Source organism: Canis lupus, chromosome 37, assembly GCF_011100685.1.
Source record: "Canis lupus familiaris isolate Mischka breed German Shepherd chromosome 37, alternate assembly UU_Cfam_GSD_1.0, whole genome shotgun sequence".
Taxonomy (NCBI): Eukaryota; Metazoa; Chordata; class Mammalia; order Carnivora; family Canidae; genus Canis; species Canis lupus.
Genome location: NC_049258.1, coordinates 23,230,569 through 23,256,817, shown reverse-complemented (window position 1 = coordinate 23,256,817; position 26,249 = coordinate 23,230,569). Strand labels below are relative to the sequence as shown.

The 26,249-nt window shown below is 46.2% G+C and overlaps 1 protein-coding gene and 1 long non-coding RNA gene across 8 annotated transcripts in view; one reads left to right on the top strand and one right to left on the bottom strand.

Moving 5' to 3' along the window:
* SMARCAL1 (SWI/SNF related, matrix associated, actin dependent regulator of chromatin, subfamily a like 1) overlaps positions 1-9,022 on the bottom strand; it is a 60,472-nt gene extending 51,450 nt beyond the window's left edge. For 2 of the 5 annotated variants that reach the window (XR_005385376.1, XM_038585685.1), the window contains exons 1-4: positions 8,203-8,446; positions 5,223-6,112; positions 4,187-4,237; positions 209-442 (exon numbers count right to left, since the gene is read on the bottom strand). Coding sequence is in view for 4 of the 5 variants with exons in the window: in XM_038585685.1 (XP_038441613.1) it covers positions 209-442; positions 4,187-4,237; positions 5,223-6,054 (1,117 nt within the window). In the remaining variant the exon portion in view is untranslated. Of the gene's footprint in view, positions 1-208; positions 443-4,186; positions 4,238-5,222; positions 6,113-6,530; positions 6,566-8,202; positions 8,448-8,774 lie in introns of those variants that run through there. The other 3 variants (XM_038585686.1, XM_038585687.1, XM_038585688.1) reach the window with 3 other exon arrangements.
* On the top strand, positions 8,216-24,948 carry LOC102155329. Of its 3 annotated transcripts, none has more exons than XR_005385379.1 (7): positions 8,216-8,514; positions 9,787-9,957; positions 13,577-13,687; positions 14,907-15,132; positions 23,276-23,379; positions 24,295-24,363; positions 24,693-24,948. It is a non-coding gene; the product is annotated as an uncharacterized LOC102155329 (long non-coding RNA). The 3 variants fall into 3 exon arrangements; XR_005385377.1 differs by having other exon boundaries at positions 13,202-13,687; XR_005385378.1 differs by lacking the exon at positions 8,216-8,514 and adding an exon at positions 8,533-8,916 and having other exon boundaries at positions 13,202-13,687.
* The last annotated feature ends 1,301 nt before the right edge of the window (positions 24,949-26,249 follow it).

Sequence of the window (26,249 nt, the reverse complement as noted above, 5' to 3'; positions counted from 1 at the left end):
AAATAAACCCTCCAGGCAGTTTGGATGCAGGCTTGTCTGACAACCACCGACTTGGTCTACCCAAGGGCATTTATTTTTACGGCATCTGCCTGTTTTTCAAGCTCTCCTAAGGACAAACATCATTTCTCAACATTCAAACAGAGAGAAAAATAACCTGCTCTGAGATCACAGATCACTAGGCAGAACCAGGCAAGAGCCAATTACTTGCCGTAACTTCTGGAATCCATCTGCTTAAATAGCGCAACCAGAGCTTCAGAGTAGCCGATGTCTGCCTCAAAGCGGGCCCGGGAGATGAGCACGCATTGCCCTTTGACAAAGGCCAGGGAGGGAGCTGAAGGCAGGCAGGTCTGGGCCGTGCCACCTGTGGAGGGTGACTCCCTGCTGTGCCCGGCCCCTTCCAAAGGCTGCAGGGTGACCGTGGGGAGCTTCTGGGCTGCTTTCACTGCGGAAGAAAAGGACAAGAATGTGACAAGGTGGATGACTTTCCCACGGGGAGGGAAGAAGCATGGTTAGATTAGGAAAGCTTGCAAGTGTGCTTTCACTGGGGCATTGGGAATTCCAGTATTTACTGAATTTACCGCTCCTTAGGTGTTCAAATTACAAAACCTGTGACTCAGAAATGAACAGAAGGAGGGGTCTCACCAAGATTCGCAAACTTTACAGATAATTGCTGCTGCTGTGATTGAGGAGCCACTGATGTCAATGGCCCAGAAATCACTCCCCCAACTTGACTGCCAGGTCACTGCTCTGCTACTGCTTGGAGAGCCAGGCAAAGAGACACAGACCTGTCAGCCCACCAATGCAGTTTAGAGCCTTATTTTATCTATTACGTTAAGTTTCATATATTAAGCAGATTTCATTTTAAAAAACTGAACTGTCAAAAAAACCCAAACAGAATTGAAAGGCAAAACTACTCAATAAAGATTTTTGCAAGAAATAGACGAGCCAGCACTTGAGAAAAATACTAGGACCACAAAACGTAAGAAGACAGAGATGTCATGAACTCACGAGGGGGGAAATGAGTAATAAACATCTGGCAAAACATTCAATTTCACAGGTAATCAGAGAAATAAAGTAAAATCAGAGAAGCAAAAATTTTACTCAACAAATTTGCAAAATTAAAACAAAAAACAGGTATCTACACACTGCTAGCTGGAAATAAAACCTTCTGAAGAAAAACTTACTAACCTAGAACATGAATCCTAAACAGTGATCATAATGATTCCACTTCCAGGAATCTGCCCAAACTAACAACTGAAAATAAATACAAAGATTTATGGAGAAAGGTATCCCTTACAAGCTGCTTTAATACTGGGAAAACCAAGAGCAAAAAACAAGTTAGACAAAAAGGAAATGATTTAAGCCCTTCATAAAACATGTATACCATGGAATGTTATATAGTCTCTGTTTTTGTTTGTTTGTTTGTTTTTTAGGGAGAAGTTTTAGAAAAGACAAAAATACAAAAACCAGTATTAAGTTGGACAGTATGAAATCATTTTTTTAGGGGTCAAAATGGTCTAATTATGAATACGTGTATTGTCATTGCTCAAAATTAGCAGCTAACATTCAGCACGAAAATAAAAATGCTTCTGGGGAGCCTGGGTTGCTCAGTTACTTGAACACCTGCCTCTGGCTCAGGTCATGATCCCAGGTCTTGGGATGGAGCCCCCTACCTCCTTGCTCAGTGGGGAGTCTGCTACTCCCACTTTCCTGCTGCTTTCCTGCTGCCCCTCCCCCCACCCATGCTCTCACTCTCTCAAATAAATTAAGTCTTTTAAAAGAAATAAAATAACAATGCTATAAAATAACAATGCTTCTGCTAGGACACTAATTAAAAAAATCAAGATAAAAATTATATCACACAGTTAAAACGTATATATTCTAAAGCACAGAAAAAAGGCTGGAAGGAGCAAAGCCAAACGTTAATAGTGGTTGACTGAGTAAGGAGATTATGGGGGAAGAGCTGGTGCTCTTTGCAGGATGATGTACTTTCCACGTGTTCTATGATGTACGCGTGGAAGGGTTAAAAAGGCAAAATCCACAGGCATGCCTAAAGCAAAATGACAAACACAGTCTTTACACGTTACGCTGATAAAAAGGATAACCTGCTATAAAGGCACATCATAAACCTATCCGAAAATTAAAAAACAAAGACAGAGGGTAGCTACATTTGTGCTGAGCAAGGCCTAACCCGGTGCCACTGAATCTGTACACATGAAACAACTGTAACACCATGTGTCAACTGTACTGGAAGAGGGAGATAAGAGCAATGATAAACGCACAAATCCACAGTCATTGCATGAGTGTTCAAGGGACATCTCAGTAGGTAGCAAGCTGCACAAGTGTGCAAAACACTGGTAAGGACACAGAGGAGCTAAATAACTCATAATCAATAAAATTCATCTAAAAGCTATATAGAGAATTTTGTGCCCAATAACCAGTTTTTCAAAAAAGATGTGGGGCATTACAAAAAGCAACCATGCCACACAGAAAACCAAAATCAATCTGCAAAAGCAGAAGTTATCCAAGTCACCATGCATTGTGAGTACGAGAGTAAAAAGATGGTAATACGAACAAAACCATGGACATGGAAATCACTGGATTAAAATGAGCAAAAATGAGAAACCCAAGTGTTGAAAGCTGCAATCTCAGCTCAGAGTACTGGCTCTCCCCCTCCCAACACCTAACAAAGGGATTAAAATAATACAAATAAGCCCCCTCACCCAGCCCCCACCCCTACCCCTACCCAGGGACCAAAGCTCAGCAGCAACTACCAAGGACAGAGACACCACCCAATGCCATGCACTTAAAGAAATGAACACTAGGGAGGGACACAGGAAACTGTGCAGGGGGCTGTCCCATCACTCCTCCCCCAGAAACTATGCTGGTGACTCCAGAAAATTCTACTCCAGGGCCCACACCTGCAAAGAAGTGACCTCGTCATGCATCTTCACCTTTCCCCTTTTCAAACTGGGTGGGGAAAGAGGGAACACCTTCCTGGCTGTGGGAAGAGAGGGAAACGGGAGGCCAGAACAGCCAGGGCTGACGTGCTGGCAGAGTAAGGGCTCGGGGCACCAAGAGCTGATGAAAACCTTGGCAAAAGAGTCAACAAGATCTTGGAAGACAGAGTGGTGCCCTTGAGGGTGTGGACGGTGGACCACACTGGGTTAATGGGGTCCACTGGAGCCTGCCCAGGGCAACGCCCTCTCCTTGCACCCTCAAGTTAACTGAACGTGTGGAGTGCTGTGAGGATGTGTGCTATCGCCGAGCTGTCCCTTTCAGGGCAGCACAGCTGCCTGTCACAGCTGGAGCCAGCAGTCCAGGGGGAACATGCACTCCTCCGTCAGGCTGTCTGCATCTGAATCCCAGCTGTACAACTCATTAGCTGTGTGACCCGATTTTAGTAACTTATCCTCTCTGGGCCTGTTTCCCATCTATAAAATGGTTGCTGTGAGAAGTAGGGGAGTTAGCATACACAAGTATACCTCGCTTTACTGCTCTTTGCTGTGTTGCAGATATTGAGCTGTTTTTACAAGTTGAAGGTTTGCAGCAACCCTGCATGGAGGGAGTCTACCGGTGCCGTCTTGCCAAAAGCATGTGCTCATGTCCTGCCTGTGTCACACTTTGGTAATTCTTGCAATATTTCAAACTGTTTCATAATTATTGCATTTGTTATGGTGACCTGTGATCAGTGATTACAACTGATTACACCTTGCAGGAAAGCTCGGGTGATGGTTATAATGCTTTAGCAATAAAGTACCTTTAAATTAAGGTTTCTACATTGCCTTCTCAGACACAATGCTATTGCACGCTTAACAGACTACAACAGAGTGTAAACGTAACTTTTACATGCACTGGGAAACCAAAAAGTTCACCTGAGTCACTCTGCTGTGATATCTGCTTTATTGTGGTGGTCCAGAGCCAAACCCACAGTATCCCCACAGTGTACCTGGACAAGGGGCTCAGCACCACCCAGCAGAGGCTGTTACAAAAGTGCTAGCTTTTGTAAACACGGAGACTGTCACCCAAGGAGTTGCCTCGATATGGTGGCCATTAGTGAGAAGGAAGAGAACTGGGGTACTGCCCTAAATGCCATCTGAATCCTAAGCTGCACCACATCTGCTGCTCTAGGAGCTTTTCAACACCAGTATTTCCCTGCATGCAGGGCAATGACACGTTTACTTACTCAGGGCACCATAGTCCGTCATGCTGAAGTTCCACGTCTTGGTGGCAGGATCTGAAATTAGACAAAAGTACTTGGTTTGCCCCTAATGAGGCTGATGACTGTTGTTCTGGGTTATACTGAGCCATTCAGTAAACCCTTGTTTAATGAATGAATGAGGGGCCCTTGAGTGGCTCAGCTGGTTAAGCAACTGCCTTTGGCCCAGGTCATGATCCCGGAATCCTGGGATCGAGCCCCGCATCAGGCTCCTGCTCAGAGAGGAGTCTGCTTCTCCCTCTGCTCCTACCTTATGCTCTTGCGTGCATGCGCGCACGCACTCTCTCTCTCTCTCTCTCTAATAAATAAATAAATAACATCTTTTTCTTAAAAAAAAAAATGAATTAATGTGTGCTCAGTTCACAATAGCTGACTGAGAACTCCTACAAATGTACAAAATCTCAGTGGAGGACAAATAGCAAATACAAATGAGGACGGTGCTTTTACTCCATATAGTGGAATTTGAGGGCCCTGGGATGTTATGACCTGGTCTAAGAGGGCTGAGGACAGAGGTGGGACTAGAATCCAAGTTCTCTGGGACCCACTGTAGTCAGGCAAAGCAGAACAAGGAGCACACTCTCTGAGCTGCTGCAGAACTAGCACATCCTGGCTCTGCCTTTCCAGAGGAACCAACTCAAGCATGTTACCTCACCTTACTGAGTCAGTTCTGCTGCCTTTAAAATGGAAGTAACATCTACTGATCTCAAAAAACTGTTGTTACACTTAAGTGCTACAACACAAACAAAGCACCCGGCAGGGGGACTGGCCTCTCAGTAAATATTCATCCATTCTCCATATGGCCATGTGGCAGCCCTGAAGTTTGGCAGCTGTTTGAAGGAACGTCTATTACAAAAAGAAACATGAGCTAAAACCAAAATTTTCAACAACTGGACGGACAGAATGTGCCAATGCACTCTCCTCATATTTATGAGAAACTGGTAGATTAAAAGAGACTCTAAAAATAGAATAGACCATGTGAAGAACAAGACCAAAGCCTCATTACCATAACTTCTGCTGGGTAGGCTCTTAAAAACCGCAATGAGCTCTTCATTGTACCCGATCTTCACCTGGAAACGATCCCCACTCCTTATGCACGTTCCCCTCTGGGAGCTTACTGCTTTATGGGTGGCTGCGGTCCCCAATTTCTGTGAGAGTCTTCCTTCCGACCTGGGTGTCACACTCCCTGAGCCACAGTGGACGCCAGCAATGGTCTGCCCCGACGTGGAGGGCCTCACTGCCTTGGCCTCTAACCTGGGATCACCGGGTGGCAGTCCAAAGGCAGAAGCTGGTGTCTTCTGGAAACTCTTGGCTTTGGCCAAAGATTCAGGAGTTGGGTTAGCAAAGGGCGTGGATCTGGCCTCGTGGGAAGCCTGAAGATGACCTTGACCTAAGGCACAACCCAAGAGTTGTTGATCGGGGACCTCCGGAGGGCTTTGCGCCAAGGGAGGAGAGATGCCCGTGAGAATCATTTGACCTGATGAGCTGTGGCTCGGGCAGGCTGCGGGCACATCTTCTTGCCTCTTCCAGGTCCTCTCTGTCTGCTCTGGAGCACTCAGGTGAAAACTGTGGCAATGATGAGGTCTTTGGCCATCACTAGATGAACTACTGAGATTCTGCTGCATGAAAATGACACCATGGTTCACTGGCTTAGAAGGATCCCCGGGGAGATTTGGGGGCAGGCCCTGTCTGGACTGGGAAGAGTTGGTGGCAATGCAGGAGCCAGAGCCTGAGCTCTGATGCTGTTCTGCTAATAATTTCTCAGCTCTACGGGCCAGAGCCTTTTGCCGGTTCTCTTCAATTTTTTTCCTCTGCTCCTCTGTAAGAGGCAAGGACATTTTAACAGGGAAATGCTTATGCAGGGACGTCAATCTTTAATCAGAAACTTGGCAAAAGCTGAGGAAGGAAAAACAATATTGAAACAAACATTAAATATATTTATTTTTTTCATGCTCCTACCTTGATTTTAACAAGCTTTCCTCCAGGGAATACACAATTTGCACAATCAAGGGATATGTTAAAGTTTCTTTGATAATTAAACACACACACACACCCACAGGGATAGTACCATATACTACAACAAAGACCCTCACCCAAAAGCAAAAGACAAGGGGAGACTGGATCCAAACCTAAAAAGGTATTTTAGCTGCAGTATTATTCTCCCTTTCATCCCCCAGCCAACGTAAGTGAACAGATCCCAAGGAAGTTATGCAGTGCACCCTAATCTATCGGGTAATCGGGTAATGAGTAGGACGACGTTTTAAACCAGAAGTGACAAGAGATCAGGTGGACATAGACCAAAACAGCCACATACCATGGTGTGACACTCGCTAACAGACCCCTGCCAAGCTGGAAGAAGGAAAGAACCATTAGCCTCACATAGACTGCACACTAAATTCACCCCTTACACTCCTTCCTGTTATTATTCCTGGCAAACCCATCCGTTGGTGGCCAGGTGCAAGGCACAAAGCAGTTAGCCTTGGTGCCTGCCTTCCAAAGTGCACCACCATGGAGCAACTGTGACTTTTTTGGAAAAATAAGCAAAAAACAAAAAACAACAACAACAAAAGTAATACATGCTCACTGAACAAATTCAGATGCTACAAAAAGATGTAGGGGCCCCTGGGTGGCTCAGTCGGTTGAGAAGTTGAGCGTGTGCCTGTGGCTCAGGTCCTGGGATCAATCCCCACAACAGGATCTCTGCTCACTAGGGAGACTGTTTCTCCCTCTCCGTCTCCCTGCCACTCCCCACAACCCCCACCCCTCTCCTGCGCTCTCTCAAAAAAAATCTTAAAAAATAAAAAAAAAAAAGTACAATTATTTTGTAATCTCCCCACCCCATCAAGAAGCTCGGTTGGGGGATCCCTGGGTGGCGCAGCGGTTTGGCGCCTGCCTTTGGCCCAGGGCAGATCCTGGAGACCCGGAATCGAGTCCCACATCGGGCTCCCGGTGCATGGAGCCTGCTTCTCCCTCTGCCTGTGTCTCTGCCTCTCTCTCTCTCTGTGACTATCATAAATAAATAAAAATTAAAAAAAAAAAAAAAGGAAGCTCGGTTGGGGGTTTGGAGTAGTTTAGAGTGATTTTTTTTTCTACTCATACCCATAGATACGTGCCACATATTTAGGGGATATGTGTATTTATTGCAAAAAAAAAAAAAATCATTATATACATTGTTTTGTTTCCTGATTTTTTTTCAGATTCATTTACTCCGGACATTTTTCTATGAACACAGCACAACTTTTCACAGTATTCTAGAACCGAGGAGCTGGACCCCAGTGTCTCCGGCTCGGTTCGGACTAAGCCTCCATCCAACCTCCTGCCGTGCGCTGTGCACAGTGAGGGCGCGGGGGGCGCTCGGGCACTGGGGGGGCTCGAAGCTGCCCTTGCTGCTGGAGGCCCCGGGACCCCCGCACCCCCAGACCCTGCAGGCCACGGCCGGGTGCGCCGCCTCCGCCAGGCAGGGGCCGCGAGGCCAGGGCAGCAGGTGCCCGCGCCCCGCCGCGACCCCGGCTGCTCCGGATCCTGCGCGCGCACCTCCCGCGATCCACCCCCCCCCCCCTCCGGATCCTGCGCGCGCACCTCCCCCCCCCGCCCCCCCCCCGCTCTGGATCCTGCGCGCGCACCTCCGCGACCACCCCCCCCCCCCCTGCGGATCCTGCGCGCGCACCTCCCGCGACCTCCCCCCCCCCCCCCCCCCCGCTCCGGATCCTGCGCGCGCACCTCCGCGACCCCCCCCCCCCCCCCGCGGATCCTGCGCGCGCACCTCCCGCGACCTCCCCCCCCCCCCCCCGCTCCGGATCCTGCGCGCGCACCTCCGCGACCACCCCCCCCCCCCCCTCCGGATCCTGCGCGCGCACCTCCCGCGGGCCCGGCTGCAGGGCGGCGCCAAGCCCCACTCCCACCCCCGTCATCTGCACTTGGATTCCCCCTTCCCCTCGGCCCACTCCCTCTCCCACGCGGGCATTTGGTCCCGTCCGCCTTCTCACCCGTCGAGGCGCGGCCCGCCGGGCCCCAGGCGCGGCTCCAGGGTCCTCCCCAGCCAGGCTCCGCTTCCGGGTGGGCGGTGAGGAGCGGGTATCCCAGCAGTTCGCCCGCCTTACTGCCGCGCCTGGGCCCGGAGGGGGAGGGGCCAGCCCACCTCCCCCGCAGAACTACGTTTCCCAGCGGGCAACGCGGCCGCAGTTACGCTTCACAAAGTGGGAGTGATGCGCCGGGAGACGGGACCCGTGCTGCAAGGTCTTCCGGGACCTGTAGTGCGGGCCGGGAGCCCGGGCGAAAATTAGGCGCTACGCGACGACGTGAGTGGGGCGGGGCTTGGAGTGATGCAGCCTGGGAATTGTAGTCTTCGTTCCCCTAAAGGTTTGGCCAAACACCTGTAGAAACCCTAGAACGTTGAGGTTTCCCAAGCTGGAGTCTCGCGGTCCCGGCTGTCTTCAGGGGGCGTCCCAGACAGCGAGACTGACTTGGTAGCTCTTAATAAAAATCATCTCCTGGAGCATCTGTTCCAGGTATTGATTACCTATCGATTGAAGCCCCAAATCATTTTCCCAGCTCCTACCTGAGCTTCCCGAACTAAGAATTAGCATCATCATCGTCATCGTCCTCATCGGTTGTTGTGCTGACCATCTGATGTGGATTATCTTATTTGATCCTCGCGGTAACCTTATGGAACATGTGTTGTTCGCACCCCCATTTTATAGGTGGGAAAACTGAGACAGCTCTTAGCTAACTTTTTCCTTTGTTAGGCTCTTTGTGATTCCGATTCTGAAGTCCCCTTTCTTCAGCTTAGTGATTGCTAAACTGGCATTATCAGTCGGTTTTCCCCATTTCCGAGCACCAGTACCCCTTTCCTCACACAGTTGACTCAGTTACTACGTATTGGTGGGAAATACAGTATTTCTATGTCGTCAGTGTACACAAATGTTGCTCTTCAGTTTTCAAACATGGCTCACCTGATGGCAAAGAGGTAGATCTCTGTGTAAGGATTTGGAAAACTGGCCGAGATGTAATGTTATGAAAAAGAAAGCACAGCGATTTGTATAGGTTGAGCCATTAAAAAAAAAAAAAAAAAAAAAGGCAGCCAGGCTGGCTTACCTATAAATGCATGTAAATTCATAGAAAAAAGGTTTGAAAAGGAAACCCCAAAACTCACCAAACTGCTCAGGATTGGGGTAGATGGGACCCACTCTCCTTTTTAATCTATATTTTCCTGAATTATTTGGATTTTCTTAGAATACCCATATGGAACCTCTGTGACTTTTGAAACACAAAATCATTTTTGAAACATGTAATCAGGGCAGCCCAGGTGGCTCAGCGGTTTAGCACTGTTTTCAGCCCAGGGTATGATCCTGGAGTCCTGGGGTCGAGTCCCGCGTCGGGCTCCCTGCATGGAGCCTGCTTCTCCGTCTGCCTCTCTCTGTCTCTAATAAATAAAATCTTTAAAAAAAAAAAAAAGAAACATGTAACCATTTTTTCTTAACTGACACACACATTGGCCTGTCTTAGCCCCACTTCAGGGACATCAAGTACTAGAAAGTGTGCAAATTTCACTCTCCCTCTTTGATGGCCAGGTAAGCACGGTGACTATGGCTCCATTTTCTCAGCTGCGAAGTCAAGGCAGACAACACCATGGCCTTGCTAAATCTCCTTGTTGTGGTGAGGATCAAAGCAAGACAACAGAAGTGCTCGGTGAACTGTGAAATCCCAGAACAGATGCCAGATTGATGTTGCCGTTATTTGAGGTAAGTCTTCTTGGTCTTTCATTTCTCTACACCCAGCATGAACTTTCCTACTATACAGATGAACAGAAATTAATGAACACCTTTCCCTGCCCTGCCTGTCCCCCAACAGAGTCCATTAATTTGCTAAGATAGTTGGGCACTGTGCTCTTCATCCGTGTCTGCCCCCGATTTATATGAGAGTGACTTCACTCTGTTGCGCTCAGTCATCTCACCTGGAAAATGACATATTGCCCTTGGATACCTCCAAAGAGGGCATATGAGCAAGTGGAACTCGGATCCTAGATTTGCTGTAGATTCATGGATCTTATCCTTCCAAGTCCCAATTGGTCGGTCTGGAATTGGACTAGAAGTTGCAATTACCTTTCTAGAAAAATTCTAAAAATGGGTAGTTGAAATAAGAATTCAGTAAAAAAAAAAAAAAAAAAAAGGTGGGGTTCTGGGTGGCTCATTCAGTTAACTGTCTGCCTTTGGCTCAGGTCATGATCCTGGGGTCCTGGTATTGAGCCCCGTGTAGGGCTCCCTGCTCTGAGAGCAAATCTCTTTCTCCCTCTGCCTCCCCTCCTTCCACTCATGCTCTGTCTCTCGCTTTCTCGCTCTCTCAAATAAAATCTTTTGAAAAAAAAAATTTAGCAAGAAAGAAAGAAAGAAAGAGAGAAAGGAAAGAAAGAAAGGAGGAAAGAAAGATCAATCATCTTCGGAAAGTAGTATAATCAGATACCACTTAATATTCACATCTGCTTTGCCAACAGCATTGTTATATTGAGGCCTCACGATATGCAAGGCTTCCCCCTCCCCCCATGCTGCTGAGGTTCTTGAGGCAACTTATGTGAAAATTCACTCATTTAAAGGTTTGAAGGCCTGGAGGAGAGCGCATGATCCCAGGGATGGAAGGAGAAGAGAGGATAGTTGAGGCAGTTGAGCTCTAGCTGAACTTGACCTCCCTGGCAGCTAACACCAAAAAGTCAAAAAGTAGTGCTAGGCCTTCAAAGAGCACGCAGCTGAAGCTCCCAAGCACGGGGCAGCTGGGCAGCGCCAAAGTGATTGGAAGCCTCGCCTGGTCACCTTAGAAACACCCAAACAAAAGGACAATGTAATGAGTATCTTGTAAAGTTAAAAAAAAAAAAAATGTTTTAATGATTAATATAAGTACATTTAATGACTTAATTATTAGTAATTGTATAAAATGATTTGAGAGTTTTTAATATTTACCTGGTTTTCTTTAGTAAAGCGATGATGGTTACAAATACTTTTATTTATCAAAATAAAAAATTGTTTTGCCCTGAAAGAAAAATCCAAGAATGTTTCATCTGTGCAATCCAAAAAGCCGGCAGACACCATTGTCAGCGAGTAAGATCTATTACTGGCTCTCCAAAAGTTTGCAACATCTGGAGGATGGAAGGCAAAGAGTTAAAATTGTCAAATTGATTTAGCCAAGGTCCTCGGTATTTGTCTCAAATGTTGCACAGGACTCCTTACACTTAAAAAAAAAAAAGTGTTGTTTATCTGAAATTCAGATTTAACTGGGTGTCTTGTATTTTATCTGACAACCATAAAGACAGTCCACTCGTGTTATCAGTTAGGCTTAACTGAGCTGCAAACAAATATACATTGATACATAGATGATTTACAGATCTATCGATACGTCGAATCTGAAAGCAAGAAGAGGCTTAGGAGCCTATGTAGTTTCCCAGGGGAGGACACTGAGGCCAGATCAGCCTTTGTGTGTTGTAAAAATGCCCCCAGAGAAGTGAGCTTGCCTGATGTCACAGACCAGGGACAGAGACAGGGATGGGAAGGGGAACCTCAGTCCCAGTTCGGGGCTCTCTCTAGACACTAAGTACATAATTATTGCACGCTTGCCCTTCCCTGATGGTATGTGTGGGACCCTACAACGATCCCCCAGAGAGGCCTTGACAGCTCTTTGGGGAGAGAGCTTCTGACAGCCTCCTCAAGGGCATGTCATCGCTGAAGTTAATTACACCTCGAGCGCTGTGATAAGATCCTGGAGCAGATGCAAGACTTTGGGTGGATAAGGAGGCTGTTGGCGCTGCCAGTCGGCAAAGGCATTTACATATCCAAGCACAGAGGAGCTATGTGAAGGTTTATAAGCCAAGAAATTCACCTTCCTTAGCGGTTGTTCCGTTCTGATGGACTTAATTGCTCTGAGTCTGACAGTTCGGTTTTTCTCCCTACTGGGTCTGCTTTCCCTGGCTCTCCTCTCCCCCCAGAAGTTAAATGTATTGCAAAGACAGAAACTCCAGGATTGTTTCTAGGCTGTGCATTCCATATTTTGGTGTGAGTATTCTCCAAGCATCTTAATTTCTCCTAACTGTTTGGTCTTGGTGGCTGTGATTATTTCACAAGCCTCTCTCTCAAATCTGGCACATTCTCTGCCCAGGATGGCTTTGTATATCCTTTGCCAATAGCATCCCCCTCAACACCCTCGTCCAGTTTTTTTAGACCTGTAAAATTTCACTTTCTCCGTTCCTCTAAAATCCCAAATTCCCCTGTATTTATCCATCCATTCATATATATATATATATATATATATATATATATATATATATATATATATACATTTAGCAACAATTCAGGGACCTATGATGGACCACATACAGTGCAAAGGCACTGGGGTTGCTGTGGTGAATAAGAACCTGAATGTGTCACCCTTTCTCCAAAAAGCTTACAGTCTATTTGGGGAGGCAGATAAAGAAAAAGGAAGGAAGGAAGGAAGGAAGGAAGGAAGGAAGGAAGGAAGGAAGGAAGGAAGGAAGGAAGGGCGAGAGAGAGAGAGAGAGAGAGAGAGAGAGAGAGAGAGAAAGAAAGAAAGAAAGAAAGAAAGAAAGAAAGAAAGAAAGGTAAGAAAACAAAAGACAGAAAACAAATAAAGAAAATGATAATGGCCAGAAGGGTTCAAGTAGAGACTGAACAGGGAACTATTACTATTTCAGAGTGGTTAGAGAGGGCCTGGGTTTGGAAGGGAGGGGCAGGCATTAACCCTGAGGCCCAAAGGAGGAGTGGAGCAGCTCTGCAGATGTCAGAGCAAGGAGGGTTCTGAACCAGAGGCAAAGGCCAGCACCACGGCACCCAGAAGAGAAAGAGCTGGGCCCGTTTGCAGAGGTGAAGGGAGGCCATTGTGGCTGCAGGACAGTGTGAGGCAGAGGGCTGGAGAGATGGGTAGGGCAGATCCCTTCAGGGTCCCACAGGCCATGGTGAGAAGCTTTGGATTTGGTTCCAATAACAGGAGGAAGCCACTGGAGGATTCATGCGGCAAGGGTGTGATCCGATGAGTGTCTTGAGAAGATTGCTCCCCGCCTCTGAGTGGAGCATGCCCTGGAGGAAGGCAAGCGTGCCAACAGGAAGGCCTTTTCAGAAGCCATGGCAGGCGTCCAGAGAAGAGATGACGCTGGCCTGGCTGGATGCTCACGTTGGAAAGCTGCCTGGAGGGAGACTCCAGCACCATCTCTCCTTCTCAAGGAGCCCGAATGTCTGAGGCCGAAGCACACCCACACTCAGAGCTCCATTGCTCACCTCCCACTGACAGCAATAGCTGTGAGGTTGGCTTGGAAAATCAGGGTAGTATACGGAACTCTCTTAGGGACTGTTGTTTTTTCTGTAGCTTCCTTGCAGGCGTATGAATTGGAACAATTATGTGCTTTCATGATTATTCATGGAAAATGGGGGCAAAGAGGAGCTAAGCAGCTTCTTCGAGGATATAAGCAACACCAGGGTAAGCGGAATCTGAGCTGTCCTACTTCCTACTCCTTAATCACTGTGCTCCTCCATGGGTCCTGCAATGAGAGGACAGCCACCAGACTTTGTTCAGGGTTCTACTCTTGCTGTCGTTTCATCCCTCCCGTGGGAAATGGCTCATGTGATGACATCCCCTGTGCTTCTACCGATGTGCAAATGTGACTTTGGATTGCCATGGGCCTGGTGCAATGTCCCTGAGGGCCACAAGGGGGCGAATAATAGTCCGTGAGAGCTGGGTCTTGGTGGCCCTGTTACCTGTCCCCTCTGGGTACCTGTCCCCTCTGTCTGGGTCCCTTTTTACACTTTGCTTTTCCATGTTTGTGCTCGTCTTTTCCTAAGTCTTTCTTTTTCATCTTATGTTACATGTATTTGCTTCTTATCCTCCTCTTTTTATTTCTGCGCCTCTAATCCCATATGCAGCCTGCCCACACCACAGAACAAAAGCTTATTTTCAGTAGTTTGTGCTATGGGTTGAATTGCTTCCCGGGTTTCAGTTCTCGGAGAGAGTAAGTGGAACACTGTACACGCCCTTCCCCTCACCTCCCCCCTACTCTCATTTGTTTGAGTCTTGCTTACATGGTTGTCTGTTGCCTCCTCGGCTTCAATAGAAAAAAGGAAAGGGGATCCATTCCTGACCCAACTAAAACATCGCACAAGTACAAGGTGCTCCAACTTTTTTTTTATTTTATTTATTTATTCATGAGAGACATAGAGAGAGAGAGAGAGGCAGAGACATAGGCAGAGGGAGAAGCAGGCTCCATGCAGGGAGCCTGACAGTCCTCCAATTGTTGAAGAAGTTCAAGAATAGGGTGAAATTTAAGAGGCCTTGGAGGCTGCATCCTGCCTCCATAGTAGCCGAGATGGCATCTAAAGGACCAGCCAGGGGTGTCTGATGACTCAGTGGTTGAGCAGCTGCCTTGGGTTTAGGTCTTGATCCTGGGGTCCTGGGATTAAGTCCCACATCAGGCTCCCTTCGGGGAGCCTATGTCTCTGCCTCTCTCTCTGTGTCTCTCATGAATAAATAAATAAAATGTTTTTTAAAAAAGAAAGAAAGAACCGCCCAAAGTGTGGAGTTCTTGTGGATTTGGGGAAAAGCCTTCCTTCCCTTATCCCAGTATTTTAGCTCTTACTGTCAAAAGATTCTCCTAAGTATTCAATCCAAATTCTCTGCAAGTTCAGCTTTGTTTTTTCCGCAGGAGGAAGATAGATGGAAGGAGCCACTAGGTATTTTATATTCTGTTGACCAGAGGGCCTTGCAGCCATTCCTTCCATGGAGCAGGCGACGCGCTGCAGGTTCGGGCAGCCAGGTGGTGAGGACGCAGGGTTGGCTATCTACTGCAAACAGAACCATCTGTGTCTGCATTAGACGGGGACCCACGCAGACGAAATCAGAGAGAAGGAGCAGTGCCATTCATCATGAAGGTGAATTACCCTAATTGAGTGGTTAAGAGCATGAATGCTTTCTAGGTAGTTTACAGTAAGGACCTCCTACTCCTGGACGCAGTAATAGAAAACCACGGCCCCATCAGATCCATTTGGGAAAGAGCATTAGCATCCAATCCACTCACTTCCTTGGTTCTCCAGCACTTGTTTTCGGGAAATCAGCTCTCTCTCAGCAATCAGTTCAATATTATTCTAGTTTTTATTTTCGATTTCCCTCGTAAGCTTCTGAAAGATCAGGGCCTCTCTTCTTAACCTACTGGTACGGCAAGCGATGTGTCGTCCGTATGTGTTACGCACTCAAGGCTTTTAGCCTTCGGGGGTAGAAGCCTCTGCTTCTAATTGATGAAAGTGAATCCCTATCTTCTGCTACCCCTGCTTCCATTCCACAGACAGCTCCGGAGCTCCTGCTCCGCGCCCCCTCCAGCTTGCTGCAAGCACATCCTTCTCTGCTTGTAAATAAATGAAACAGTTATTTGCTTTTGGAAAAAATTTAGAAGGCCCGTTTCGGGCTGTCAGTTGGAGAGATGGCATTTTAAAATATTAATTAAAATAACTATATACTTTTGAATAGTCAGCAGTCACATGATTCAAACTTCATACACCTGCGGGATCCCTGGGTGGCGCAGCGGTTTGGTGCCTGCCTTTGGCCCAGGGCGCGATCCTGGAGACCCGGGATCGAATCCCACGTCGGGCTCCCTGCATGGAGCCTGCTTCTCCCTCTGCCTATGTCTCTGCATCTCTGTGTGTGTGTGTGTGTGTGTGACTATCATAAATAAATAAAAATTAAAAAAAAAAAAACTCCATACACCTGCAAGAGTACATACAGGGAAATGTTTTCTTCTGGCCGGAGGCAGATTTAACATAAACTTCGGGGACTCTGGTTTGCATAGGCCCCTTCTTAGGGCCTGCACCTAATTCTGTGTTCATGATCTTGCATTATTTTCTCTCTCTCTCTTCTTTTTAAGATTTTATTTATTTATTCATGAGAGACACACAGAGAGAGAGGCAGAGACACAGGCAGAGGGAGAAGCGAGGCTCCATGGAAGGAGCCCGACATGGGACTTGATCCTGGGTCTCCAGGATCATGCACTAGGCTGAAGGCAGGCGCTTAACCGCTGAGCCACCCAGGGATCCCTATTTTCTCTTTAAAACCTTCCCTGTCCCCCCCCCCCCAGATTGTTTGGACTTCAGTGCCTCCAAAACTGGACTCTGCCTCTGCCCCCATTTCTGTCTCATGACCACCCCATTCCCTTCCCAACCAGCAATCCACGTCAGCAGTTTCTTGCATATTTGTCTGGGTATATTTTACACACATTTAAGTAAAAACATGTTTATCCCTCCTTCCTTTTATGAAAGTGGTGGCTATACGCGGTTCTGCACTTTGCTTGTTGCAGTTATTTCGAAGCGAGTTAATTTCTTTGCAGTTTGGTTTTGCCCTCTGTGAAATGGAAATCATTATACCGGGATGCCTGGGTGGCTCAGCGGTTGAGCATCTGCCTTCAGCCCAGGGTGTGATCCTGGAGACCCAGGATCGAGTCCCACATCAGGCTCCCTGCATGGAGCCTGCTTCTCCCTCTGCCTATGTCTCTGCCTGCCTCTCTCTGTGTCTCTCATAAATAAATAAATAAAATCTTAAAAAAAAAAAATCATTGTACCAACCCCGGAGACTTCCTGTCACCATTAACAGAGATCATGTAAAGCCCTTAGCCCAGTGCCTGGAACATAGTAAATGATCAATGGGGATGAGTTATGATTCCATTGTTACTCCTGAAAATACCCAACAAAGCTACAATAGTGGAAACAGTGTGGTACTGATAACACAATAGCAGGTGGATGAACTGAAACAAGACGTCTCTGCAACTTTGTATTATTTGTGTGCCAGATGCTGTGGTCCATGGGTGGAATACAAACCCCAAAGAGAAAAATGTTGTCTCAAGGAGCTTAGAGTCCAGGAGAAGAGAAAAGACTTGTGTCCAAAGTGCAATAGAAAAAGAACAAATTGCTACAGGGACTGGCTAGGAGCTGTTTGTCCACTAGAGCCCCGGGGGCAGCAGAGCCCGTGTAGAACCAAGAAGGCTAAGCCGATGCAGTGCTATCTGATCTGGCCTTTGAAGAATAAGCAGGGGTTTGACCTCCAGAAATAAAGGGGAAAAATGGTAGTCATAAGGATGATCCAATCTAATGGAATCACAAGCGCTGAGGAAAATTTGGTAATTAAATGAAATATGTTTGATTTTTTTTTTAAAGATTTTATTTATTTATTCACGAGAGACACAGAGTGAGAGATAGAGACACAGGCAGAGGCAAAAGTAGGCTCCATACAGGGAGCCCAATGTGGGACTTGATCCTGGGACTCCAGGGTCGCGCCCTGGGCCGAAGGCAGGCGCTCAACCACTGAGCCACCCAGGCGTCCCTAAATGAAATATGTTTAAAAGAGAGAGTTGCAGGCTAGTTTCTGGGCTGACATGATCTTTGGGGTCCTCAGAAAAAATCTGAAGCAGTAAGGGAGGTCTGGGGGTGCCTTGGTGGGGGGTGATACGTGGGCTTTGATTTCATTTGACATCTCAGTCCCTCCACTACAATTTAAATTGGGGGGAGGGTAGTATCAATATTAACTAAACGCATCCCTCATGAACAAACTCAAAGTCTAAATCTTTAACACTTTATCAATACCATGTTCTAATTACATATGAGGCTTTGAAAGTCTGCTGCTGAATGATAATTGCTGTAAAGCAGATTTTAGTCATAGGGACTTATACATAATAATCGCACAGATGAAATAGGGGGCTTATTAGTGTCATCTGATTGCAACTGCGGATCTTGACAGCGCCTGGAACGATGGGCTCCCCCAACACTCCTCCTGCCACTGCCCCTTTATATCAAGGGGTAAAAGTGACACTACATTTGCCAAATGGCCCGTAGGCCCTCCAACCACACCCCAAGGCCAGACAGGGCTTTGGGGAAGCTGAGTGCCAAGGTCTGTGTTAGATAAAATGCTTGACCTTAGAAATTCAAAAGCCCTATGGCTAAGTCAGCTTCTAGAGCAGTCCAGACCCCAAAGAGGAATTGGTTCCTCACTGCTCTGTGATTAGATCAAAGATGTTTGAGACCTGAAGAGGGAGGAGCCCCTCTAGCCGGCCCCCCAGCACGTGTACGGTGGATTTCTTCTTTCCGTCTGGCGCCTCTTTATCCAGCTACTTCTCTCTGTCTAGATCTTCCCTGGCCCCCCCCAGACCTCACCCAAGCAGTGTATGCTCTTGGGTGATCAGCAAGTCATTTAGGGAAAAGCCTTTTAATTAAGAGGAGAGCGACAGATTATTAAATCAGAGTCATTTATTACCCTGCCATCTGGCCAGCACTCCTCCTGGCCCCTCTTTTGCTCTAAGCCTGCACAGACATAAAAAGAGACAAAGAGAATGAACAGAGAGAGGGCCTATCTCTGCCTGAACTTGAGAAAGGCCCGCCTAGCCCTTCTGAAAGCAGGGGATGGCTCTAGGAGGATTTCTCAAGGTCTTTTCCACACTGTGGAAGCCGGGTCTTGGTTTTCCTCACCTGCAAAATGGGAACAGTAAGGCCTGCATCCATGCTCATGGGATGCCTGGCACAAGGATGGCGTGGTGGAGGCACCTGGGAAATGTAAGTTAACTCTGGAGCCAGTGCGTTAGGAGTTTAATTCTGAAGGTAGGCAATAATGATGGGGGGCAGCTGCAGTGGTGGCAGGGGGGCAGGAGTGAGGCAACAAAATGTTTCTTCCCAGTTAAGCCCCCATTGGTTCTCCTTCTGTTGTGACCCACAGGGGCAGTCCTTGGCCCCCTGAATGTCAGCGAGCTCAGGAAATGCATGCTCACCTCTTGTCCAGATCCCCTCCTTGCCTGGATGTCAGGACAGTGACCCTAAGGGAAATGCAGCTGGAGACTTCTGGGTCTGGTTTGGGCCTAACAAGGGGCCAGCAGACACTTACAGAGATGCCAGCACCAGAAGACGATAAAACAGACACTAATTCCTAATAAAATCACTGGAACCGGACAGCTACGCGGGGAGGCTAATACAGGCAGCATGTTGGAGACTCAGTTATCACAGGCAGCATTGCCGTCAGTGATGTGACTTTGCAAAAACAGTGGACAACTCCTGGTAAAGCACTGAGCAAATAAAGTCCATTCTTCCTGTAATTTGCCTAGCAGTCCCAGCTTTAGTGTGTACTGGGCGCCTACGAAAAAACATTTTAAAAATGCCTTTGGAGTACATGTAAAACAGCATTAACAACAACAACAACAACAACAAAACAGCATTAACATTTTAAAGATTGGCTCTGTAACTCCGTGATGGGACATGGGAAAGTTGTGTGGAGCGTGCGGGTGCGGCACATGCAGGGTTGTCTCACAGATTGCAGGAGGTCAAGCTGCACTGTGCACTTCCCTACCTATGCCCACCTTCTCTGTGCCTCGAGCAGGGGCCCTACAGATCCCTGAGCCAACGCCCCAGACAGGCCACACTTTTCCCAAGTGCCCTCTAGAGGGGTCATCCTGCGCTAGACTAAATATTAGAGCATGAGTCAAATTAATTAAATGCAAAATGTGACTCAAAGTAAATAAAATGTAAAAAAAAAAAAATGAAAACTGACACGTTTAGATGTAAAAAAAAAAAAGCACCTTGAAACAATCAAGAAAATTTGAACTAGATACTAGGATGGTATGAAAGAATTGCTGTTGATTTTGCTCAGTATAATAACGAAATAATTACTCATTATTGAATAATGAAATAACAAAATTGAATATTGAAATACTGAAAAATGAAGTAATTTCATGTCAGAATACCAACAAACGTGCGTGCCAAGAATACAAAAAAGCAAATCAGTCTCAGGTTAAAATCTCAATAGTGATGATCGGAGTACAGTGTGTCTATGAGCTTTATAGAAACTGTTTCTTGGGGTGTCACTCTTCTCTGGAAGCTTCCTTCATATGACACAAAGGTAAGCCCTCGGTTGCGGTTGCGGAGCTTGGATCACTGACTTCCACCTCCCCCCACCCCAACAAGTGATTGTTCTAGGTAGGGCCAGGGCACACCTGACCCAGTTCAAGCCCCTCAGATCCCCTTTCACAGGGACTTGGCATTTTGAACTAAGAGATGGGGAGTTTGGGGTGTGAGAGATGAAAAGCGACTCCTAGTCATATCCTTCCCCCAAATTCCATTTCTTTGTGCCCAAGCACAAAGAAAGACTGTGTTAAAGATTCTTTCATTCTGGGGACAAGTGACAACCAGGAAGAGATTAGCAGATCGAGGATCGACTACCACAGATTAGGTCCCTTGGAAGTTACAGCTGGAGAATCACTAGCTTCTTCAATTTAGTTATATTTAGATAAACCCTGTAAAGAGTTTTGGGTTGAACTTGGCAAATCATCTGTCTTTGCATATGTTAGAAATTATCATTTAAATAGAATAGCTGTGGTAGCCAGCCTCCAAAGGGCTGCTGGGTACTCCCCTTCCTGTTTATTCTCCTCCTTTATCAAACAGGGCTGATCTGTGTCACCAGCACAATATTGCAAAATACTGGGTGTGGAACGTGACTTCTCAGGCCAGGTCAGAGAAGGCATTGAGGCTTTCACCTTGCCTGTCCTGGGTCACTCACTGGGGTTGCAGAGGTGGGAGGCCAGTTTCTGTGTCCCAAGGACACTCCAGTCACCCCACGTGAAGAGATGTCTGTGCTGAGCAGCCTCCTGGCAAGCTGCTGCCTCAGATACTTTGCCTTTGTGGATTTTCCCCCTGGAATCCCTCTTCTCCCAGACGCACAGTGACTTGCTCCCTGACCTCTTTCACGGCTTGCTTCAAAACTCACCTTCTCTGTGAAACCTTCCCTGATCACTGTATTTAAAATTAAAAATCTTTCCCTGGCCTGACAATTCCCTCTCCCTCCCCTGCTCTGTTTTTTCCATAACCCTTATCGTCATTTATATTTTATTTAACCATCTTCCTTATCTTTAGCTCCAGAAGGATAAGGATTTTTGTGGGTTTGTTCCTTGCATCCTTTGGGTCTAGAAGCTTTTCAACAACTGTATATTATGTGAATGAATAAATGAATTAATCTAGTTAATTTAAAAATGAAACACATTATTAGGGGTTCCTCATAGAAAAATTAGAGACTATAATAAGCCTTAAGAATGAAATAAGAACCATCATATGGAAATACCCAGTGCTAACATTTATTATGGATCTGTCCTGACTCTTCTCTTCAACGCCCTCTGTGTTATAAGCAGTGGAAATCCACTTCAGCTGACTCCAATACAGGAATATTTATCAAAGGCTGCCATGGACTCCGGAGAAACCTATAGGGCTCAAAATATCTCTGGGCCTGAAGGGAACTAAATCTCAACAGACACCAAAACTGCTCTCTCTGGCTCTAAGGGGCCTGGCAACCTCCCTCCCAGGGCATCTCTGCTTCATCTGTCCACTTGCTTAGATCTTCTGTCTCCGAAGACCACTTTCCTTTGCTCACTCATTAGTTGACATGTGGTCCTCATATCTGCTCCGCAGCCTCTATGATTTTTCAGCCTCACTGGCTCCATCTTTCATTGTCCCAATTCCAAGTTCCCAGAAGACCGCCAGCTGACTCCAGGGAGCTTTATCTGGTAGACAGGGTCACAAATCGGTATTCGTTTGCCAGGGCAGTCATAACAAAGCACCGTAAACTAAGGGAGTAACCAATAGAAATTCCTTGTCTCATAGTTCTGCAGGCCAGAAGTCCAAGATCAAGATGATAGTTGGGCCAGTCCCTTCCGAGGGCCTGCATGGAGGGTTTGTACCATGCCTCTATCCTAACTTCACATGGTTTCCTGGGATCTTTGGGATTCCTTGACTTCTGCTGTATCACCACAGTCTCTGCTTCATCCTCTCATGGTGCTCCCCTTGTGGGTACATGTTTGTATCCAAGTTTCCCCTTTCCATAAGGACACAGTCCTATTGGACTAGGGTCTGCCTTAGTGACCTCAACTTAACTTGGTCATCTAGAAAGATTCTATTTCCAAAAGAAGGTCACATTCACAGATACTGGAGGCTAGGATTTCAGTATCTTTTGAGGAAACACAGTTCAACCCATGCTTGTCATATGGAAATAGTAGATTTGCACCTTCAATTGGCTATAGTGGAAACAATGACCTTTTTCTGGTACCAATGTTGTTTTCTATGTAAATATATTTTTTTCATGCAAAAATGGAACGATACTGCATGTTTTTCCTTTAACAATGTATTTTGAAAATGTCCTCATGTCAATAGCACATTTTACCTTGTTTTCAATGGCGGCATTGTATTACACTATGCAAACATATCATAATTTATTTAAGCAACCTCTTATTGTTAGATTTCTTCCAATTTTTTGTTATTTTGTTTTGCAGTGAATATCTTTGTTTTGAAGTCTTTGTGCACACTGATAATTATTTCCTTAGGATAAATTGCTGGAAACAGAATTAGTGGTTCAAAGAATATGACATTTTAAAAGCTTTTGATATATTTTATCAAGTTGATTTCCAGGAAGTTTGTTAAGAATTTCTGTCTCCCCAACATCTTTGCCAGTATCCAGCAGCATACTTATGGTCAGCCAAAGTCAACGAGATTATAAAACATCCTATAATGGTTTTAGTTTCTATTTTTGGAATGAAATTGAAGTATTTCTGTGTATTTATTGGTCGTGTGCATTTCTTGTTGGGGGAAATTGTCAATTGATTCGATTTGTCTACTTTTCTATTGGATTTATTTGTTCTTATTTATTTGTATTAATTTTCTACCTTAGAAAAATTAACCTATTCTATGTTGTAGCTATTCTTTTCACGGCCTGAATTTTATTTTCTGTCTTATTTATAATGCTTTTGAAATACAAAAGTTTGAACTCTATCAAAATTTGTGTCACTGGATTCCTTCCTCTTATGCTTAGAATTTCCCTATGTATGGGGGAGACAAACAATCACGTATATTTCCTTTTATTTTTTTCTCCATGTGGTTTCTATTTTTACATTAAAAGTGCTGATGTGTATGCTGTCCTTACCTCTGGTAGATTGATATGGCTACAAATCCTTCACCACCCTTACCTCTGAGTAGTGGAGTCTAATTCATCTTCTTTTGAATCTGGCTTTAGTGACTTGATTGACCAACAGAATTGATGGTAGAATTGATGTCCTGGGAGTTCTGAAGCAAGGTTATACCCTTGTTGCGCTGGCTCATAAAATCCCCAGTCTCCAGGTAAGAAGTCTGACTATCTTAAAAGCCACCTTGCCGGAGAGGTTATGTGCAAGCACTTGACCATCCTAGCAGAGCCCAGAATTCTACCCATTGGCCCCAGGGCAAACTCAGTATCACCAAGTAACTCTGTCAACACTAAATGGAGCAAAAGAACCGCCCAGCCAAGCCCTGACCAAGTTCTGGCCCCATAAACCCATGAGATATAATGTGTACAGTTGTTGCTTAAGCCACTACATTCATTGTAGAGTAGTTTGTTATGCAAGAGTAGATAACCGGAACATTACCTCTTACCTGCAGTATCCTTACAGCAGCTGTGAGATGCAGGTAAAAGCACTAGAGTGGTAGGGAAATAAGAGTCAGGAGCAAGGGTATTTTCATCAGTTGGTAATGACTGATGATATTAAAAGTAGCAAGGTTTATCGTTGACACGTACTTTGAGGCAGGAAAAAAAGGCAAATCAATCCCAACTTGAGTGTATTTAAAAAAAAAAAAAAAAAGCTTTTCTTCAATAATTAAAATCCATGGGACATTTTTAATGTACCATACACAGTGCTAAGTTTCTGACACAGATTTTTTTCATTTAATCCCCAATGGACTCCCTGTGAGTAGCTGCTGTTATTGCCCCATTTTATAGACAAGGAAATGAGGCTTTGAGAGTTTCAATAACAGGGCTATTTAGAATCTGAGTCCTTCTGTCTGAGACTGCACGCTTGGCCACAAGGCTAACCTCATTTCCAGGGTGAGGCTCTGATATCAACTTGCAGAAAGTGTCCCTTTTCTAAGGGACAGGTCTGGACACCGGATCCTATCAGATCCTCCTTCCCTCCAGATCCTACCATTTAGATGTTCCTAAGTCCCTAAAATCAGAGGGGTGAGCCAGATACTTTCCAACCTTTTTTTTTTTTTTTTTTCCAGAAGTCCTAACCGGTAGTTCCTAAACTTCAGCCACGGGCCTGGCAACGTGGACAATACAAAGGAAAATGAGTGAGCCTGAGATTCAGAGTGCCTTTTTTTTTTTTTTACCCAGGGCCCTCTGTTTCCAGACACCTGGACTGATGGGGTAAAGTCACTTCATCAGGAAGCACCCTGAGGGGAGGGTTCATGTCCAATTCATCCCTATATCCCTAGAACCTGACACAATGCCCAGCCCCTCAGGATGTGTTTGATGCTATAAAAGAAAGTGCCTCAAATTACAGTGTCCTGAGCTGAGACCCTCACCCTCTCAGACCACTCTGAGGGCTTCCCAGAGTATTGCCTTACCCACTGCTCAGGAACAGGTCCAAGAGGTTATTTCATTCTGCTTTACCCGCAAGCCACTGCCTCAGCGACGGACTTCCATGGCATTCCTACTGGGGACTGGGGTCCTGCGACTGCCACTGTTTCTACTTCTCAGGCCTCAAGGAAGGGGACACGGCTCACTGCTCTGAGGCTGGGTCCCAAACGGGTGTCAGCTGCTTCCCTCAGCCACGACAGCAACATTGGAATCAGGTTCTATATCTTAAGGAGAACTTTCTATAAGTCTGGGATTAATGAAGGAAATTGTGAAAACTGAGAATCATTAAAAACTATGGGCCCCTTTCAGGCTTATCCTTTATTTTTATTTATTTTTATTTTTTTTTTTTTTAGGCTTATCCTTTAAATGCATTTCCTTGTGTGGCTCCTGGCTGGCCTCTGTTGACAAAAGGCCATTGACTCACACCAGAAATATCCTGGGGCTGTTCTTGGTCTTGAGGTACCAGCTGAAGGTATACTCTGAGGAGCACAAATAATGCTTTTTTCTTCCCAATGGAGGTTCCTCCTCCTCATAGTCTTATAGCTAACAACTGATTAAAGTCTTGCCAGGACAACTGACAACAGGAGTGTCCATCTGCTTCAAGGGCAAGCCATTCCCCAGCCCCCCTCCTCCCCCACCCCCTGCCACCGGGGGTGTGTCTGGCCCAGATAAAACAATCTGCAGAATGGTCTGACATTAATCTGCGCCTTCAACTGGGTTCTCCAGTCTTATCCATGTGCACCTTGTAAATGAGTGCATGAATTATCTGACCAAAACCCAAGCACCCACCCCGATTCCAACCAATCAGCTCGACAGCAAGCATCTTCTTAAATATTCAGAAAGCTTCCCCTTCACACCAGAGCTTATAAATTCTTAGCACAACTCCCAACCCTGTCAACGCTATCCTCCCCTCCTCTGGCCATTGCCTGTTCCCCAAGCCCAAGACCATTAATCACTCTGCTGCCTGCCAGGCCCTTTCTGTCAGCAACCGTTCCCTTTGACCCTCCTTGTCCATCTTTCTCCCTCGCCCCAGCCTCTGACAGAACAGAGTGGAGGCTCACACCTGTTGGAATGGGGTGAACAAAATCAGTCAACAGGATTATGAATCTCTCCCACTGCCCCTTCCTACCCTCCACCATTTTCTCCTTCTACTTCTCAGGAGCATGCCAGGATTTTAAATTTCCTTCTGGGATTGGCCAAAGGGAAGTGATAGCAAGAGGAAATGAGAAAGGATTCAGGGGAAAACAAGAACAACAGTAATTGGAGCACCCTGCAGAACTCGGGAAACATTCTGATAGCCGGCTGCAGCCAGCACATGGAAAAGTTCCCCAACCTGGACCCAGATTCCCACAGGGGAAGAAACCTAAATAGGAATGAGAGGCGGAATATGATACTTTGCTTGTCAGCATCTTCACCTTATTTTTGTTAAAGCCTGCTGCCTAATTTCTTCAAAGCTCTGGTCATATGGGCATGAATGAATTGAGTGACTGGTGTCTCAGTAGGAGCCAAAATTATAAAGTAGGCCAGTCTCATCTTCTCCGAGCTCCTGGCAGTATTAGCTCTTTGTGCTAAAAGGAGCAGACACAAGGGCCTCCCT